The sequence below is a fragment of the Ictalurus punctatus genome, chromosome 9 (genome assembly GCF_001660625.3).
Source record: "Ictalurus punctatus breed USDA103 chromosome 9, Coco_2.0, whole genome shotgun sequence".
In the NCBI taxonomy this organism is placed as follows: domain Eukaryota; kingdom Metazoa; phylum Chordata; class Actinopteri; order Siluriformes; family Ictaluridae; genus Ictalurus; species Ictalurus punctatus.
The window spans coordinates 20129455-20147271 of record NC_030424.2 but is presented as its reverse complement, the minus strand read 5'-3'; the positions used below and the strand labels follow the sequence as shown (position 1 = coordinate 20147271).

At 36.3% G+C, this 17817-nt stretch overlaps 3 protein-coding genes across 3 annotated transcripts; all 3 read right to left on the bottom strand.

Moving 5' to 3' along the window:
• Positions 1-6624: 6624 nt before the first annotated feature.
• bdkrb1 (bradykinin receptor B1) lies at positions 6625-8484 on the bottom strand. Its single transcript, XM_017475549.3, has 2 exons — positions 8317-8484; positions 6625-8227 (listed from the first exon to the last, which is right to left on the bottom strand). Exon 2 carries the CDS (start codon positions 8223-8225, stop codon positions 7161-7163), a length of 1065 nt encoding a protein of 354 aa, XP_017331038.1. The 5' UTR covers positions 8226-8227; positions 8317-8484; the 3' UTR covers positions 6625-7160.
• A 410-nt stretch (positions 8485-8894) lies between these two features.
• LOC108269666 (B2 bradykinin receptor) lies at positions 8895-10667 on the bottom strand. Its single transcript, XM_017475629.3, has one exon. It carries the CDS (start codon positions 10316-10318, stop codon positions 9272-9274), a length of 1047 nt encoding a protein of 348 aa, XP_017331118.2. The 5' UTR covers positions 10319-10667; the 3' UTR covers positions 8895-9271.
• Positions 10668-10963: 296 nt separating this feature from the next.
• On the bottom strand, positions 10964-13918 carry LOC108269657 (B2 bradykinin receptor). Its single transcript, XM_017475620.3, has 2 exons — positions 13765-13918; positions 10964-13135 (listed from the first exon to the last, which is right to left on the bottom strand). Exons 1-2 carry the CDS (start codon positions 13908-13910, stop codon positions 12139-12141), a joined length of 1143 nt encoding a protein of 380 aa, XP_017331109.2. The 5' UTR covers positions 13911-13918; the 3' UTR covers positions 10964-12138.
• Positions 13919-17817: the final 3899 nt, after the last annotated feature.

Below are 17817 nucleotides of genomic sequence, written 5' to 3'. Positions count from 1 at the left end.
AGGTTTAATGCATGCTTATGAGGAATATAAGCCATTCACCAAATAAGTAACTGCTGCAGTGGACAGAGAGTTGGCTTGGAAAACGGATCAGAGTAAATCTGAAAAGTTTCCTTTCATTAGGATGCTAAATCCAACAATGATCCTATTAGACCTGTACCATAACATTTAATAGATATGCCTTTACTTTTAGCCCTCCTTAAATTTCTTAACATTGTACATAGTACTAATAATATAATAGGCTTTATATTTTATGAGGTGTAATCCTTCTGGACCCAGAAGAACTTGGAGCCAAGTCAAAATGAAAAACACAAAAAAGATAATATTTCGTAAACTTACTAAATTGTAACCTAACTAATTGGCCCAACCTTCTATAACAACTTTTCTCTATATTCTATATAGCCACAGAAAGAAGGCAGAGGCCCATAAAATGGATGGGGGACCACCAGCATTTCACTCACTCCAGCTGAGGAGCTGCCACTGTCAGGGGGCAGTTCCTGGGGGCAGTTCATCAGAGTTGGCTACCTCCCATGATATAAGTGGCTTGGTAAAATGTATAACATATTAGTACTTAGGCCTTTTTTTTTTTTTTTTTTTTTTAAGTTTCCAGTTCTTTAAGTGATTTAGCCTTAAACAATCAAGATGACAATAAACACTGACACGGTCTAAAAAAGTAATTTTTAAATAACACTTTATTGGCAATGTTTCACTTGTGTGTTATGCATGTTTATTTTATTTTACTGCATATGGTGTGTAGTGTAATCTTAATTGTAGTGCCACTACTAGATGATCCTTATGTTCTTGTATATTAGTTGTATTTGTTTGAGAATGTACATGATTTCATTTTCTTACAGTTACTGATGGACACATTGTATTAACTGACCCTCCTGCAACGGGCACATCCAGCCACAGTTGAAAGTGATTATTGTCTTTAGGTATTGTTTCTGTTTGCTAGACCAAACATCATTAGTAATTTGCACTGTAGGATGAAGATGAAGAGACCACCTCTGCTGTGACCGAGGAAAAAATGAAGATGCTGGAAGGCCCACAGAAGTTTGACATATAATGCATTCCCTTTTTAAAATTCATATATTTATTTATTTTTTATCATAAATATGTGAATATTAAAACTTTGTCCATGTCCCCTTAAAGAGTAAGGCAATCCCTGTACAGAGGAGGGTCCATCTACCTCCACACATAATCTTGGCAGTGTAAAAAATTGTTTGCAGTTGTCCTGATTAAATATTCCATCTGTTTATGTATTACAGACATTTATAATATCAATTATATTGAATTAACATGCTGTCTCCCTGCAAAGGAGCTATATAAGGTCCATCTTCAAAGGCAAATTAGAACAAGTGACCTGGAAATTAACCTTCTACAACTTCAACTGGAGGGGGAAAAGGTGAACATAAAAAAGGCCAGGCTTGAAAGTGAATTCCTGAAGCACGGGTTAAAGGTGGACAAAGTATTTGCCTACTGAGTATTATTATTCTGTCAATTATTGTTGAATGGTAAAACAATTAATTCAAATGTCTTTTTCAGTTATAGAAAATAAAGAAACAATGAAGCTCAAAGGTTCACTGTGTGCATTATTCATTTAATTAGAGTTGCCAGAGTTGCAGTGCATTATGGGAACTGGTGTTCTAACATTATACATGTTTACACACTACAGTACACACCTGTAGTCCTACTCTGCAAATATGAAGGCAAAAGTGGTAAGAATAGAGCTAAGAGCGCAAAGAAAGTGTCAAGGAAATTTTTTGCTTTTTGGAAATTTGCTTTTGAAAAAGATGCTTTTTGATTATCTTAAGACAACGACGGTCATAATACGAGTACAACTTGCTGACAAATAAGATGATGATCCCTGGATCATGTGCTGCCTGTGTATGTGTGACTATACTGTAGGATTTAAAGTCTGGTAGTTCTCTTATACAGAGCTCAGCTGACACAGCCAAGTGTGACCATGACCAAAGATATAAATTCTATCATGTAACATGAAAAACAGAAGTTTATGTGGTTGGGGAGGCCTTCCCCTAGCTCCACTTGTAATAAATGGATGAAAAATAGATTGGTACATGGCTTTACATGTTCAGTTCTGCATTAAATTACAACAGCACTATTACATTTCCCTGTCAGTCTGGACAGAACTGTAGTGCAGTACAGCAGAAAGCAGAGGCACATGGATTGTGAGTTTCCTGTTACAAGCATCCTACACTACATACTCCATGACAGTGAGAGGGGAATAGAGAGAGAAGGAAATTGATGTATCCTTCTATATATGTATTTCCTCATTTGTGAATCGCCTTGGAAAAAAGTGTCTGCTAAATGAATAATGTAAATGTAAATGCAAATTAAATGCTTTGGTGACAAACACCAGCTCCTAAATGTGGCCATGGGAACAGTACTTCATCTGTTTTGAACAATTCTAATAGCAAATAGCATAGAAGGAAAGGGCAGATGTTTAGTGCTAAAAGAAAGGTAGGGTTAGAGTTGATTTAGGAGGACAGATAACTGGGTATGGCTGATGAATATCTTTATGAAATACAACTAGGTAACTGACCGTGTACTGATGCAATAAATCCATTACTCAGAAATTCTTGTATGTAGCCTGAAAAACATTCACTATTTTTTTCATCCTTTTGCTCTTTGTGACTATACAGGCAAGGGCAAATTAGTTGGCCTAAGCTGCATAAATAACGCCTAACTAAATCAACTACTACTACTGCTAACAACAACTACAACAATAGTAATGGTTCTGTTACATTAGAGAAAGCAATCAAGCAGAGTGAAAATAGAAAGATTAAGAGAAGTAAATCACGTTCTGTCTACTGCTTCAATAAAAGAGAAAGCTTTCAACACTTCTCATCTAATTTCTAAAAGCTTCTCTGGCAGCGAGCAGCCCTGCAATGTCCCCATACATTAAGGACAAAGATGAAGTAGCCTAATCCACAAATTGAGATCAGCAACACGATAACTTCAAGGGCAGGGTGGAGGATATTAGAATGCCAGATGAAATGCAAAGAACATTGCAAAAGCAGTGACATTTAACATTTATAGAAGACATACACAGAACATTTATATCACTTTGAAGCCCATATACAACCAGCATACATCTCCAGCAGAATGATCCAAATCCAAATCATCCTGTGTGTGGTTTGTATGAAAGAAATAAATAAAAAAAAACATTTTGGGAGATGTTTTAAGGAGGCCCTCTGAAAATAAACTGGATAGCTTCACATTTACAGATATAACATTGCAAGTTTGAATTTCTGCTGGGTTGAGACACATAATATAATACAAATAATTTTTGAGAGGATTATATTGTATAACAATCATGCATAAAAGGTTTAGAAATATAAACAAAATATAATTAAGTGGCTATTAAGAAAATTAGGGAAAATAATAGACATCTTGGAATCTGTATGTGTTCAGCAAATACTGAATAAACAAAAAGTTATCACTTATATTACTCATCCAATTTATGCCTTTAAATTCCAAAGAAGCTGTTCCAAGTTATCCTGGCCAGGTTTTCAACTGGAGTGTCAGTGCTAAAGATATTTTAGACTACACTGTATGGTACAGTTATCTATTGTGCTGTGTTGTCAAAGGGGTTCCTGAATATAAAACCTACAGTAAATACCATATAGCATATAGTTTACAAAAGTTTCATTCAGTGTCCTGTAGATTCGGGCATTTTCATTCTGGAACAGACCACTCCCATCTAGATAGAAACGTTTATCTAGAGGGAGGATAAAGTTGATCAAACAGATTAACTTTGTGTTGATCTGCAGCGAGCTTTCCCTCTAAAGGGACAAGTGGAGCCAAACCAGAAGAGCAAAATGCCCCAGCAGCATAACAGAGAGAGCAGGTTTTCCTTTAATTTGTTGTCTGTAATACACAACACATATAGAGTACACACACATAGTACACAATGTTTCCAGAGAAACAAGAGTTTTCTGATAAAAGCTGTGCAAGCAAAAGTGCTTCTGAGGTTGTAGGAGGTGAAACCCAAATATATTATTATAGAATCTATATATCTATACTGTAAGTGCTAACTGTATCTCTAGTATGTATGAAAACAGCTTATTTACAGGTTCTAATGAACCTATTTATATATCTCAGTTAATTTTATATTTGAATGAATGTTTATAGATAATCTGTCACTGACTCCTGAAGAAAATGACCTAATGGCTGCTAGTGTACGCCATTGCTTAAAGACTTACTCTGAAACAATAGATATTTAAATTAATTTGCTTAATTTAAATTAATATTAACAAGTGTTTTCTCTTAGAAAAGGCTACCATTTTAAAAGCACCCGTAGTTTAAACTAGGAACCAAAATTTCCAGCAGGGACTACATTTCTGTTTGTCTTCATCTAGAGTTCAAATTGTGAAAAAGCACAATTAATCAGCCCATTGAGCAAGTCTAGTCTACTAAACCAGTGGCTCTCAAACTAGGGGCCGCCAGATGGCGCCAGGGGGCCGCATATAAATACTAGAACGTTATTATTTAAAAATATATATTTTTAAATTATTTATTTATTTATTTATTTATTTATTTATTTATTTATTACCTATATGTAAGTAGGGATTGTCAACCTTTGAACTATGATGTACATAAAAATGAGAAACATTAATAAATGAAATAAATTATACACAGCACTCTAAGCTGAAACATCACCAAAACACATGTATGGTAGGCTGATTGGCATGTCCAAAGTGTCCATAGTGTATGAATATGTATGTGATTGTGCCTTGCGATGGATTGTCACCCTGTCCAAGGTGTACCCTACCTTGTTCCCCATACTTCCTGGGATTGGCTTCAGATTCCCCACAACCCTGAAGGATAAGCGGTATAGAAAATGGATGGATCAGTTTCAACACAGTACTCTTTTCAACTGTCAAAACAGTCATGAATTTTCTTTGGGAGGGCACAATGGGATGCACCCAACACAAGGAGGGCCTCATGTTGAAAAAGTTTTAGAACCACTTTACTAAACAATGGCCTTAATTTTCCTCTCAGTGAGAGCCCCACCTCTTTAAACAACTTTGCATATACACAGACTCAGATATACAGACTCATTTGTAGATATCTACTGTCAAAAGCCAGAATTTGATATAACTATCAGAACTGTTTGCAAAGTACACTCCAATCAATTTGAATGTTAATGGGCTTAGAGCAAATATGACCACAGTAAATTAATTACAAATGAAAGATCCATAGCATGTATAGATATCAAAACCTCAAAATACAGACATCTTACAATAAATAGAAAAACATTAGTGAAAAAGGAGGTTAAAAACATCTTCCAGTATATAAACAAAATGTCTGTCAACCTTCTTTCTGTGAAAATAAATGACTAAAGCTTAACCACCTTTTTTTTTTTCTTTCTTTTTTTCTGGTCTTATAGTGACCACAGACTCAAGGGGGAGTAGAAGTGTTGCCACAAGTAATGACGCCACTGTGGATGGAAAATACTTTGTTTATTCATAGTTCTTTCACAGTTTTTAGTGCCTCATGAGTAATTAGAGTATTATACACTGGTTGTTTTCCAACATTTACTAGCCAGACCATAAAAACATAACTGAATGTGATTTTTAGTATACAAATTAATTAATTGATTTAATTAATGATTCTGTGTTGATAAGCAGATGACAGCCAAGTACAGATGGTTCTCTCTTTCTTTTCTCTACTGAAACACAAATGCAAATGATAAAACTTTTTTTTTTATCAAAGTGTCTAAACTCAGTAAACACAGCACAGTTTGCAAAAGAGTCATTAGTAAAGGAAAGCTAATGTAAATGTAAGTGCATCATACAAAATGTTTTACACATTTGCTAATAAATGCTAATACACTGTTTTGTAGAGGTCAATATCAATGTGTTTGCAATCTTTCATTGCATCTTATTTAGATTATTATTATTTTTTTTAGCACTTGAATAATGATTGAATTATATATATTACAGTGTGAATTTTGTGTTGTGAATCTGTATTTTAACAGAAATAACTACTCTGCTTGCAGCTTGTACGTTTTTGCTATACACTTGGAATTGGTTAGCTATTTTATTTGCTTTATACAGTGAAACAATTTCAGTGGAAATGCAGAATTTGAGATATAATAAAAACATTTGTGGTTTAGCACACAGCAAAAGAACTACACCTATTTTCCATTCATCTTTGTGGTCATCGCATCAAACAAATTGCTATGGCTTTAAACCAATTAATTATTAATTGCGGTGATAACTTACTGTAGTATGGCAATTAGTTTTATTTGATCCATATTCAACATTGGATTGTCAATATCAAGAGTCAACATATCTAGAATAAGCAAAATTGTGTTCAAAACAGTAAAAAAATCATAGTGGTTTGCAAATTTACAGTAAATAATGTTGCTTGTATTGCATCAGATCACAAGGTTGTATTCATTCGGAAAAGAATGTCAGCTTTAAAAGTGACTAACAAAAGTTATTATTAAAACTTAAAAATATATATATATTTTAAATGATTAAAATATTGCATTATTATCTTTGTCTGCTTATTATAATTTATTAATTTATCGATTTATTTTTCTGCTATGAAACTCTTTAAGGCAAACTGGTAACAAACATAAATTCCTTACAGACGTTGTGGAAGTGACTTTTATTATTTTCAAAACACAAAGAGGTTATTCATGTACAGCTCTTTTCCCAACGTGCTCCATAATAAGACAAATAAATGAGATTTAATTAGTAAACAAATGAAACAAATTTAGAAACAAATTTACAAATGGCTAAAAATTATATTTAGGAGAACATGTAACAGTATGACTTAATGTTCCTTGAAAAGGAACCTTCTACAGACAGTAATGCACAGCATGTTAAATAGGGGGTGCATGGGTCAACCCAAGGTTGACACAAAACAGCAACTCTGTTAGAAACAAACTTCAGGGACTGCCGAGTAGGGTAAATGTTTAGATACAGTTTACAAGTATTTCAAGTGCTGTTGTGGATACATGTAAATGCTTGAGTATATCCAGGACACTCACAAAAAAAATCTGTTACATATATTTGCAGTGCTCATTTCTACCACTACAATTGTTAATTGGCTGATGTAAACACGCACACACACACACACACACACACACACACACACACACTCATGCACATATGTTAGTTCGGGACCTACAATACAACTGGTGTTATTTGATCACTCCTTTGGACATATTTTGATATAACTAAGCGTTGTATTGTGGTGGCCATAGACCCAGTGGAGCTCTCTCTTCTTTTATAGATATCCCGGACTTTCCTCTTGAAGTAGCGGCCACTGCATATATAAAGCACTGGATTAAGACAGCTGTTCAGAAATGCTAAGTATGCGGTGAACTGGGTTCCGATATCTAAGGTATGAGCCCAGCTATCCAAATCCAGGACGTTAAGGTCACAAAGTACATCCAGGAAAGTGAAAATATGAAATGGAGCCCAACAAATGAAGAAAAACAGGGTCACAGCAGACACCAGCACTGTGGCCTTCCTATCGTTTCTGTCTTGTGGGAAAACACCATTCCTTCTTTTATGAAGGACCCACAAAATATTACTACTACAGAAGACAATTGTCAGGAGAGGAAGGGCAAAGCCCAACAGGTCCATTTGAAGATGGTGGGCAAGTTTCCAGGAGTCAGAAGGGTAATGAATAATGCAGGCTGCTGTCTGTAAATATGGGCTGTACTGCACTGTCCTGAAAGTTGCAGTGGGTATGCCCATGGAAACTCCAAAGAGCCAGACACAAAAGCAAATGACCTTTGCATTTCGTCTCCTCCTCAGCCATCTTGCTTTCATAATCAGCACTAGTGCAAGGTAGCGATCTATGTTCACCATCACCAGCATATAAATGCTAGCGTACATGTTGATAATAATGGAGAGGTTGACAACCTTACATAGAAACTCTCCGTATGGCCAGTAGAAGTAATTGAGGATGTTCATGGCCCAAAATGGTAAACAGACCAGCATGATCAGGTCAGCTAGTGCCAGGTTGCCCAGGTAGATCTCAGGCACACTCCACTTTCCCCTCTGGAAGAAGAACACCAACAGTACAAAAACATTGGCCAGAATCCCGGCCAAACACACAATAAATATGTATGGAGGTACAATAGCATGAACAAGATGCCAGTCTGATGAGTTGAAAATTGCAGGAGGGGAAAGTGTGGAATTTTGAAGCTGGATTGTTGCTAAAGATATTTCTTGATCCATTCCTTAAATACAAAAATGCAAATTTTAAAGAGAACACCATTAAGCAGCATTATATTGAACCTAGTATTCATATAAAGTGAAAAAGACCTACCTTACAAATCAGTTTTTGTCCTTTTTAAACTAATACTTAACAAACTACTAATGTACTGTAATCCACACTGCAGAGTTGGAGTGTAGTGGGTAGGATTTTCTTGATTTCACTCAGTGCTCTTCCTGAATGACTGAGCAGGGAGCAAGCGTCACGGTATACATAACAGCATTCCTTACCTCCCACAAGTCTTGAGTGAATAATCTTGTTTGTACTTCAGGATTTTCACACAGAAAATGCAATCCAAATTGAACAAAAACCACACACACAAATTGTGGATTGGATCAGTGTGTTACACTGTACTTTCCACCACCATCATCAAAACAGATACGGTTTCAGATACTTGTAGAATCTTTGCCATAGTGCATTGAAGCTATTCTGGCAGCTTGTAGTGGCCCAACACCTCACTAAAACACTATCTATCTATCTATCTATCTATCTATCTATCTATCTATCTATCTATCTATCTATATATATATATATATATATATATATATATATATATATATATATATATATATATATACACACTATACTATACTATTTAAAATAAAATATATGAAGTATGTCACACATGAAAACATTTTTGAAAAGTTTTATTGACATCTCAGCAATAAGAAGGTTAACTGAATATACATTACAGTCATTTATAACAGCATATCTTTTCCTGGGAGAAAAAATCTAAAAAGAGCATAAGCTTGACAGCTGTAATGGTAATGCAAGATAATAATACAGTGGTGCCAAATTTGAAAAAAGAAAACTATATTTTGGATAAAGATTGCGACACAGAACAGACATAAATCAAACAAATTGTGCCTGTATTTACAAAGCGTAATTAACCTAACAGTGGTAGATGCACAAACATTAATCAAAGAGCAGCTCAGTTAGTCTGTCAACTATCTAACATTCACATAACAGTAGGGGTCACTGTAGATGCATCTCATGTATGAACTTCAGATTACACTCTTGTGCACTCTGTATATCTTACACTGGAGTTGATTTTGTGAGCTGGAGAGACTCTCCAGCCCCCCCAGTTCAGAATCTGTACAAATACTCCTTTAACCTTTTGCCTGAAGTGTTTTCCTACTATCACATAGAGAAAAGGGTTGAGCGAGCTGTTGCTATAACCAAGGTAAGTAGAGAGCTGTATACCTATGTCCAGACCATGTATCCACAGACAACCAGAGATAACATTAAAATAATAAAGTGTGTCCAGGAACATGAAAATTTGAAAAGGCAGCCAGCAGAGAATAAAAACTGACAGGACAACAAGCACCAAGACTGTAGCCTTCCTCTCTGTTTTTACAGCCGAACACCTCCTCACCTCTTTGTAACTCAGAATTGTAATGATATGGTAACTGCAGTAAGAAATAAGGGGTACAGGAACCAGGAAACCCAACACATTGACTGTCAAGTTGTAACGCAGCCTCCACCCGTCATGAGGGTAAGCCATGTAGCATGCCTCTGTCTCAAGGTCAGGGAAAAACTGCACTGAGCGAAACAACAAGGCTGGTAGACTGAGCAAAAAGCCTGCAAGCCAAATAGCCACACAGATAGCCTTGGCATGGCTGGTGCCTTTCCTTCTCCCCACAGACATGGGTCTTGTCAGAACTAGGTACCGGTCCAGACTGACGAGTGTGAGAAACAGCACGCTGCAGTAGTAGTTCATACCAATTATGAGGCTGACCACTTGGCACATGGGCTGTCCAAAGTACCAGTTAAACTTGTGAATTATAGTGATGACCCAGAAGGGAAGGCAGCACACCATGAGGAGATCAGCAGCAGCAAGGTTTCCCAGATAGATGTCCGCCACAGAGCCGTGGCCTTTCTGAATGCAGAACACAGCAAGGACAAAGGCGTTGCCAAATGCACCCAGCACACAGATGATAGACATGTAGGCCGGTTGTATGGAATAGACCCAATCCCAAGCCTCTGTGCGGTTACATTCCAACAGCTCCCAGTCTGAAAGTGTCAGCGACGGAACTGTCGTCATGTTAAAAGTCATCAAAATGGCTGCTCCAGGGAATGGATAGACCGAGAAAAAGTGTTGTGTTATGAATGCTATTCAGGTGTAGATAGTAATAAATGATGGTGTAGTGAGAATTGAAGCCAAAAAGTCTTTGGAGCAGAGTGAAGCACTCCCCTTTATTAGAGAGAGGACAAAGACTATGCTTGGTTGCTAATGGAGCTAATGAACTCTTTAAATAAATGATGCTGTGATGAACATCAAATGGAGGCAACAGATGGCTGATCTTATCTGCTTGATTTCACACTGGGATAACTGCCCTGCTCAGAGTGCCATGCACCTTTTACTTGTGGCATGACAAAAGAGCATTAAATGATATATCAAGGATCATGTGATCTGTCTTACTTTGTCTTGTATGTCTCATTTGTAACATATCAGTGTTCTGGCCATTTTTCTAAATGCGATGACTACCTGGGAATTTAGCACTCAGCCAGCCACTGTTATGAATCAAGTAAAACTGTGAATACTACAGTATTTGTGCAAATTTGTATAATTTGGTAGCTGTTTGTCCAAAGTATTTCTGATCCTTGAGGTCTACTATTAACTACCATGGCCTTAAACTATGCAGCTTAAGCTATTCCAGTGCTGGAATATGTCTAATTCTTCATAGCCTTTTTTTTTTTTTTTTTAAATTGCTACTGGCATTTCTAGGCATAAAACTGTAGCATATTATTTCAAATTATAATTACAAGACTGAGATCAGTGTTTAGAAATCATACACTTTACTGAAACCAAAGAAACATATTCCAGGCTGCTTCTAGACTACCAGTACACACCCACACAAACTGATGATAAAGTCTTTGTTTATTGCTAAGCATGGTCCTTGTGGTTATGTGTGGGTGATCTACTCACCGGCATCTGCTTTGACAGCATGTCTCACCAGCAACAGCCTTAGGAAAAACATAAGCCACACCACTCTTTCCAGAAGTGGCGAGACTGTGACACATTATTCAGTTTATCCCACCCTTTATTTTCTGGAAAATCACTTTGAAGACTTTTCACTCCAGGGCACTTAGGAACTGTTTCAGACACCAGTGTGATTTTGCCACTGTAGGTTACATAGGACACCATTACCGAAATATTTTGAAAATATAATATTCTGAAAACAGTTGTAATCTGTAATTATTTATTGTTAATATATTACAGTTATTATCCCCCCCATCCCTTGGTAACAGTGACAGTAACAAGGGACTGCAATTTGTCACCTCTTTGTTGTGTATGATTACATCCTGCCACATATAATACATATTTAAGCACACTAGACATCACATAATATATAATTTATTTATGACACTCCTCATTTACAGAGTAAAGATAAATAAGATATAAACAATTTCTTCATTATTATTATTATTATTATTATACAGTTAAATCCATAAGCAAGCTATCAATAACTACTATATTAATCAATTAACAAAACATTTATTCAGTGTATATGTATTGTTTCAGAAAACATTATAGAACTGACACAATTATTTTTAACTATTAAAGAAATCCTCATATGAAACTGAAATATATCTGAATATTGCCCTAACACTCAGTGTTAATTACTGTCATGTTTTAACTAGCGTGATAGTAAGTATATTAGTATGGATCCTTATATATTATGTAGTATTGCTGCTACTGCATTTGATACATAATAATACACATTTTTGATAACACATACAAATACAAAAGCTGTTGAACATCAGGATATTTCTTTGAGAAATATAAATGACATTGGTCACAGGCTTTGGTTATATATTTTATAACAAAAGCTTATTTCATCTGTTCAGTGACTTAAATTGTTTGCTTTTTTATCATGCAAATGTTTTCCGTGTTGATGAATGGAGCTCCTTTACTTTCTTTCTGAAGTTTTTGCCAACTATCACATAGAGGATTGGATTGAGTACGCTGTTGCTCAGTGCCAAATATGTGAATATTTGGTTACAGATATCCAGAGCATTTTCTAGTGCACACCCACTTAATACCTCAGTTCTCATCAGGATATCTAAAATGGTTACCAGGTGAAAAGGAACCCAACACAGCAGAAATGCCAGAAGAACAGCCAGCACTAACACTGTAGCTTTCCTCTCTTTATTTACTGAATTGAACCTTTCCATTACTTGCCAGTGTAATGCTTGTATGATCTTGCATGTGCAGTAGGAAATGACAGTGACAGGTATGATGAAGCCCAGCAGGACAAGCAGAATGTCACAGGCCAGTTCCACCGTGTAGCTGGGGTAGCTCAGAATGCAAGCAGTTACCGAGTACTCTGAGATTAACTTTACCTTCCTGAAGGTAAGTGTCGGGACACTCAGGATGATTCCCAGAATCCACACAGCCAAGCAGCTCAGCTTAGCATACCAGGGCCGCCGCATTCTGCCATAAGTCAGGGCAAACACCAGAGCCAGATAGCGGTCAATGCTCACCATTACCAGGAAGTAGACGCTGCAGTACATGCTCATTTTGATGCCAGTGTTTACCAAACCACACATCAGTGAGCCAAACTGCCAGTTGAAACCACTGGCCACATTGATGGCCCAGAAAGGTAGGCAAGATGATAGAAGAAGGTCAGCTGCAGCCAGGTTACCCAGGTATATCTCTGCCACAGAGCAGGCTTTCTTGTGCAGGCAAAATACTAGCAGGACAAAGACATTTCCCAGGATTCCTAGCACACAGATGACAAACATGTATACTGGCTGCATGGTGTACAACCAATCCCATGCCTCTGATTCAGGACACAGGCTATGATTTGCGAGACTGGTGGGAAAAGCTGAGGGTGTTGTTCCTGGGATTTCTGGCTCCATTTGGTAGCTGTCAAGAGAGATTGTTTCTTTTGTGAACTTTTTTTGGTTAAATTTAGCTAGCCTCTTAGAACACATTAATATAACTGTTTAACTCAGGCATTGTTCTTAATTGTGGTTCTGCACTTACAGTATAAACACCAATTCTATCATATCGTGTTCAGAAACATCACAACCACAATTCTGTTTCAAGTTGAAGTAAACAAATTAACAGTCTCTGGAGAGGAAATGATTAAAAAAAAAGGAATATGCAAAGGAAGCAAAATGAGAATTGCCAAACTACATGCACACACAATAGTGTAATAATAGTTTTAGCCCTATATAAGCAGTAGACATCACCTGCTCTGCTAAATGTAATTTTTATGTCCTGGAATGGCCAGAGCTTGATGGTCAATTTTTGGTTTACTATTTTTTTTAAAAATAGAATTTTGTGTTATTGTTACCAATGCAACAGTGTCAGCATCATGAAAAAATTGCAGTATAGAATTATTTAATACTTGTTTAACATAATATCAGCATCAGTGTTGAAGATCTAAACAAAAAGCTATTAAAGTCCAGAGATCAGAAACATTCCCTATTTAGTAGGCTACTTCTTCAACATTTGTAGTTGGCTATGGGACACACAAAATCTGTACGCACCTCGTCCGAGTGGGATCGCTCCGAAAATCAATCCAGATGTGCTGTTTTCCTCTGCCAATTTGCTGCCACTTTCCCTCCTGCTCTACTATGCATACCACATGTCTGACTGCTTTAAAATACAGTGAGCTGGATCTTAAAGTCGTCATTCCGAATCATTTCCCTCCTCTTCCCTTTTTTCACAGTTTCCTGGACCAAAGTAGAAAAAGAACCCCCCCCGAAGACAAATATAGTCAGCATTTTTTATTCAATGTCTGTGTTTTTTTACTCTTTCTGCTTCCCTTGTAAGATTAATTGTATAATGGCTTAGGACTGTATTTTAATTCATGGATGAATTAAATGTTTAGATATCCACCAACGCTCCAACTCTTGCAATCATAAATATTTGTGAGATGAAAAAGAAGTTGTTGAGATTAACTGCTTTGTACAAATCAATGACAATATAGTGAAGGAAATCACCTGTATACACAATGAGCACCACTGACTTTGCTATGGCATTAGAATGAGAAACCTTGACCAAAACTGAATGGGAAAAGTGTGGAGACAGATAAAAAAGATTAAAAATGTATCTGCTTGGATCTGTAAGGATCTGTTAGGAACAGGTAGTAAGCCTGAAGAATTCTCACATCTCACATTTAAACTAGATTTTATTGATTTATGATGTTTTTCTACAGATTCTGGCATGTACAAAAATAAGTGTCCCCCATACAGGTTGAATAAAACAAATATTTAATTCTGAAAGGATGACTAATGCAATATATTACATGACCAACCTGCATTGCTACTTATATATACAATTTTATATTGTATATATTGTATATATTTTTAAATATACAATTTTGTTACAATGTAGTTTAATGGCAGCATGTACTACTCATCATTGTGAACAGTTTTTAAAAAATTATTATTATAATATATATATTTTTTTTATTTTAATAAAGAATTGATTATTTATTTATTTTGTGAATTGACTCGCCTGGATTTCCACTTCCACAGAATGCTCATTAGTGTCATTATTGACCACAAAGTCCTTGTGTGACCACTTAACTGTCTTTGAGATGTACTCATGTTTTGTGTATCCAGCTAATTGCCATTGTCGAACAGTTATTATATCTTAGTACTCATGGTCTGTATATTTGGATAAAAGCATTCTCTCAGATTTTCCCTCATTAGGCTTCTCTCTAGAGTTTCTACTTAGAAAAAGGCAATTAACTTCTAATTTAAATATGTTTACAGTTGTTTTCTTGAGCACTCAGCAATTGAATAACCATATATCCATATCCTATGATCCACAATGAATGTGTCTCACCAACAGAGTACCTCTATAAATTCTTCAATGCTCAAACACTCTGCCCTAAGTCTCAGTACAAACAGCATTTACTGTATGCAATGTTGCAAAACCTAGGTGTCTGAGTGTTGGTCTGACTATTATTTTGGTTTGATCTTGTTTTCTTCTCTTTGGATTAGTCTAGCTAGGTCTATTTGCTCAAAACCTGAAACCTTGCCCATTGTTCTATATTGTTTGAATATTTGATTATGCCATATAGATTGTTCAATACTCCCTACATTTTCCAAGAATTTGTAAATGATGTACACAGAGACATGCATGGAATTTGTGATTTCCTACATTGACAGCATTCTAGGCTATTCAAATTCCTTTGATGAATTCAGTATGTTAAAAAAAGTCTCCAGAGAATTCTAAAAAAATAAATGTAAAAATGAAAATGTGTGCCCACTTTTTTCATTTCCCCGAATACCTTTCTCTTATGCCAAGAAGGGGTTCTCAGGTATGAATCCATAGTGTAAGTGGTCATTGTCAGTGACCACAGTGTCGTCGCTGGTTCGAGGAAGCCAACTAACTTTTCATCATCTATAATGATTACAGTTACTTATTCTTTAACGTTACTTATAACTTAATTATGCTCAGAAAAGCCAGATGAGTTTTTCTCCTGCTTAAATTTTGCCATGGCCTACTCCCTGGATTCTAAGAACATCAAAGTTGACACCCTGTTCCACCAATAATAATAATAGTCTATCTGTTTAGATTAGTTCTCCAAATCCCTGCAACTAATCCCTCTTCCAGCACTACGGAGTTATTATTACAAGTATTTAGATATTTTGGCATACTTGAGGACATAGTTCACATCTTAGGTCTGAATGATGTTTATGGACATGTTGGAGGTTTTCATTTGATCTCAGAATACCACCCCCAGTCTAATTGTCAAATGGCAGAAGCCATGTAGAATGTCCAGAAGAATGGGCTCGCACAGAACTTTCTTTGGCACATTTCTTTGACTAGCTTATGGTTTTAGCTCTTGCATCAACTTTTACTTTGAAACTGACTAGATAACATAATAGACAAATGTTACTTTGCTATGTACATATTCATGCAAACATTACTGCTTAAGCACATGCCCTTCAGTGGCACCACTGAAGCTCCTAAGGGTATTATGTGGCTTTTCTTTTGGAAGTTGTGAGTGATATATCATTGGATGATTGCTTTATTTGCTAAAATGAGCTTAATTGAATTAGTGAATGAAAATTCATTCATTCACATTCAGTAGCCACCTTACACTGATCAGTGTGGCAGCACAGTGAGAACTGTCTTGGAAACACTTGGTACAAGGTAGGAATCAACCATGAATGGGATACCAGTCCAATCCAGGGCATAAAACACATGTTGGAGGGAACCAGTATACAAAGAGAAAACCCACACCGAAAAAGAGAGAATGCAAAACTCCACAAAACTAGTAACTACAGCTCAGGATCGATTCCCCAACCCTGGAGCTGTGAGGCTACCCACTGCACCACTGTGATGCCCATTATCATAACAGTTATACTATACAGTTACTTTGTGAAAGCATAAACAGTAGTAATGATAATTAGAATTCTCTCTTACCAAGGAAATGGTATGCACTCACTGGTTATTAGCTTTGCATGTATTAATTTATTTTGTGTGCATTTTATGTTTTGCCAATTGCCATATGGTGTTTATGTGTAGTACAGAAGAGAATATAAACCTTTTTAGACTAGTGATGTAGCAACCATTAACAGGTTAATGAGTTTTGTTTGCATATGGTGACATATGCTTTTATTTTAGTGTCAGGTGGGAAGTAAACACTTGACACAGTGACTCTTAGTCATAGGAAGACAAATATAAAACAACAATACTATTCAAACAATGAAAGCACTTTTTCCCTTTTTTAAATGAAGGAAATGCACACAGCGTGTGTGTTTTCTGATACATCTGGATATTTGCTGTGGAACTCAGAAGGTTTCCATACCACTCAAAAGACAGAAATTAGCCCATTCTGAATCTACTCAGCAGACATGCTGTCTGTATATATACTTACATGCTGTAAGTATATATTTTTAAAATCTAGGTCTAGCAAATAATGGGTAGTTAGCTCTGGCAAGACTTGAGGGACACCATAACTTTCCATTCCAAACAGTGAACTGTCCCCATGTTTACACAGGAAACCTCAGATGGGTGCACTTTCCAAACATGGTGACGCATGGCACCTAAGTATGGCTACATAACACAACCCTGAAAAAACAAACTAGAAAAAATGTAAGGTGAAAATCAATTATAATTCTGCACTGAATCTGCATAAATCTGCATTTAAAGCCCAAATGGTAGATAACTACAACTTTCCATGGATATCTATTCAATGTTCCAATTAATTCAAATGTTTCTTGTAAAAGGTATGACAGAAAGGCTTTATTTCTGTCTGTAGTTAGATGGTTGTTACTGATGTTCTGTGTTATTGTGTTTCCTAACACAAATTTTGTTGCCACTGAACCGGACTATTATGTCTCTCAGCTTTCTAGGTGCCACCACTGGGGTGAGTTATGGGGCTCTGCTGACTGCTGCCACAAGTGTAGACAGAACAAAAATCAACAAAATGGATTTAGCAACATACAGAAGCAGACCAGCTCTGTAGAACAAAGTATCCTAGTACTATATGAGCTACTGGCCAATAATATAAATATGTTTTTGATATGAGGTAGTGTAATAGCACCAGCATGTTATCTACATATGAAAAATCATGATTA

Excerpts from the sequence above, each read along its gene's own strand:
- bdkrb1 (XM_017475549.3), bottom strand. The coding sequence starts at position 8,225 with ATGGATCAAGAAATATCTTTAGCAACAATCCAGCTTCAAAATTCCACA.
- LOC108269666 (XM_017475629.3), bottom strand. The coding sequence starts at position 10,318 with ATGACTTTTAACATGACGACAGTTCCGTCGCTGACACTTTCAGACTGG.
- LOC108269657 (XM_017475620.3), bottom strand. The coding sequence starts at position 13,910 with ATGACGACTTTAAGATCCAGCTCACTGTATTTTAAAGCAGTCAGACAT. Across the intron at positions 13,136-13,764 it reads AGCGATCCCACTCGGACGAG|CTACCAAATGGAGCCAGAAA; the intron begins GTGCGTACAGAT and ends CTCTCTTGACAG.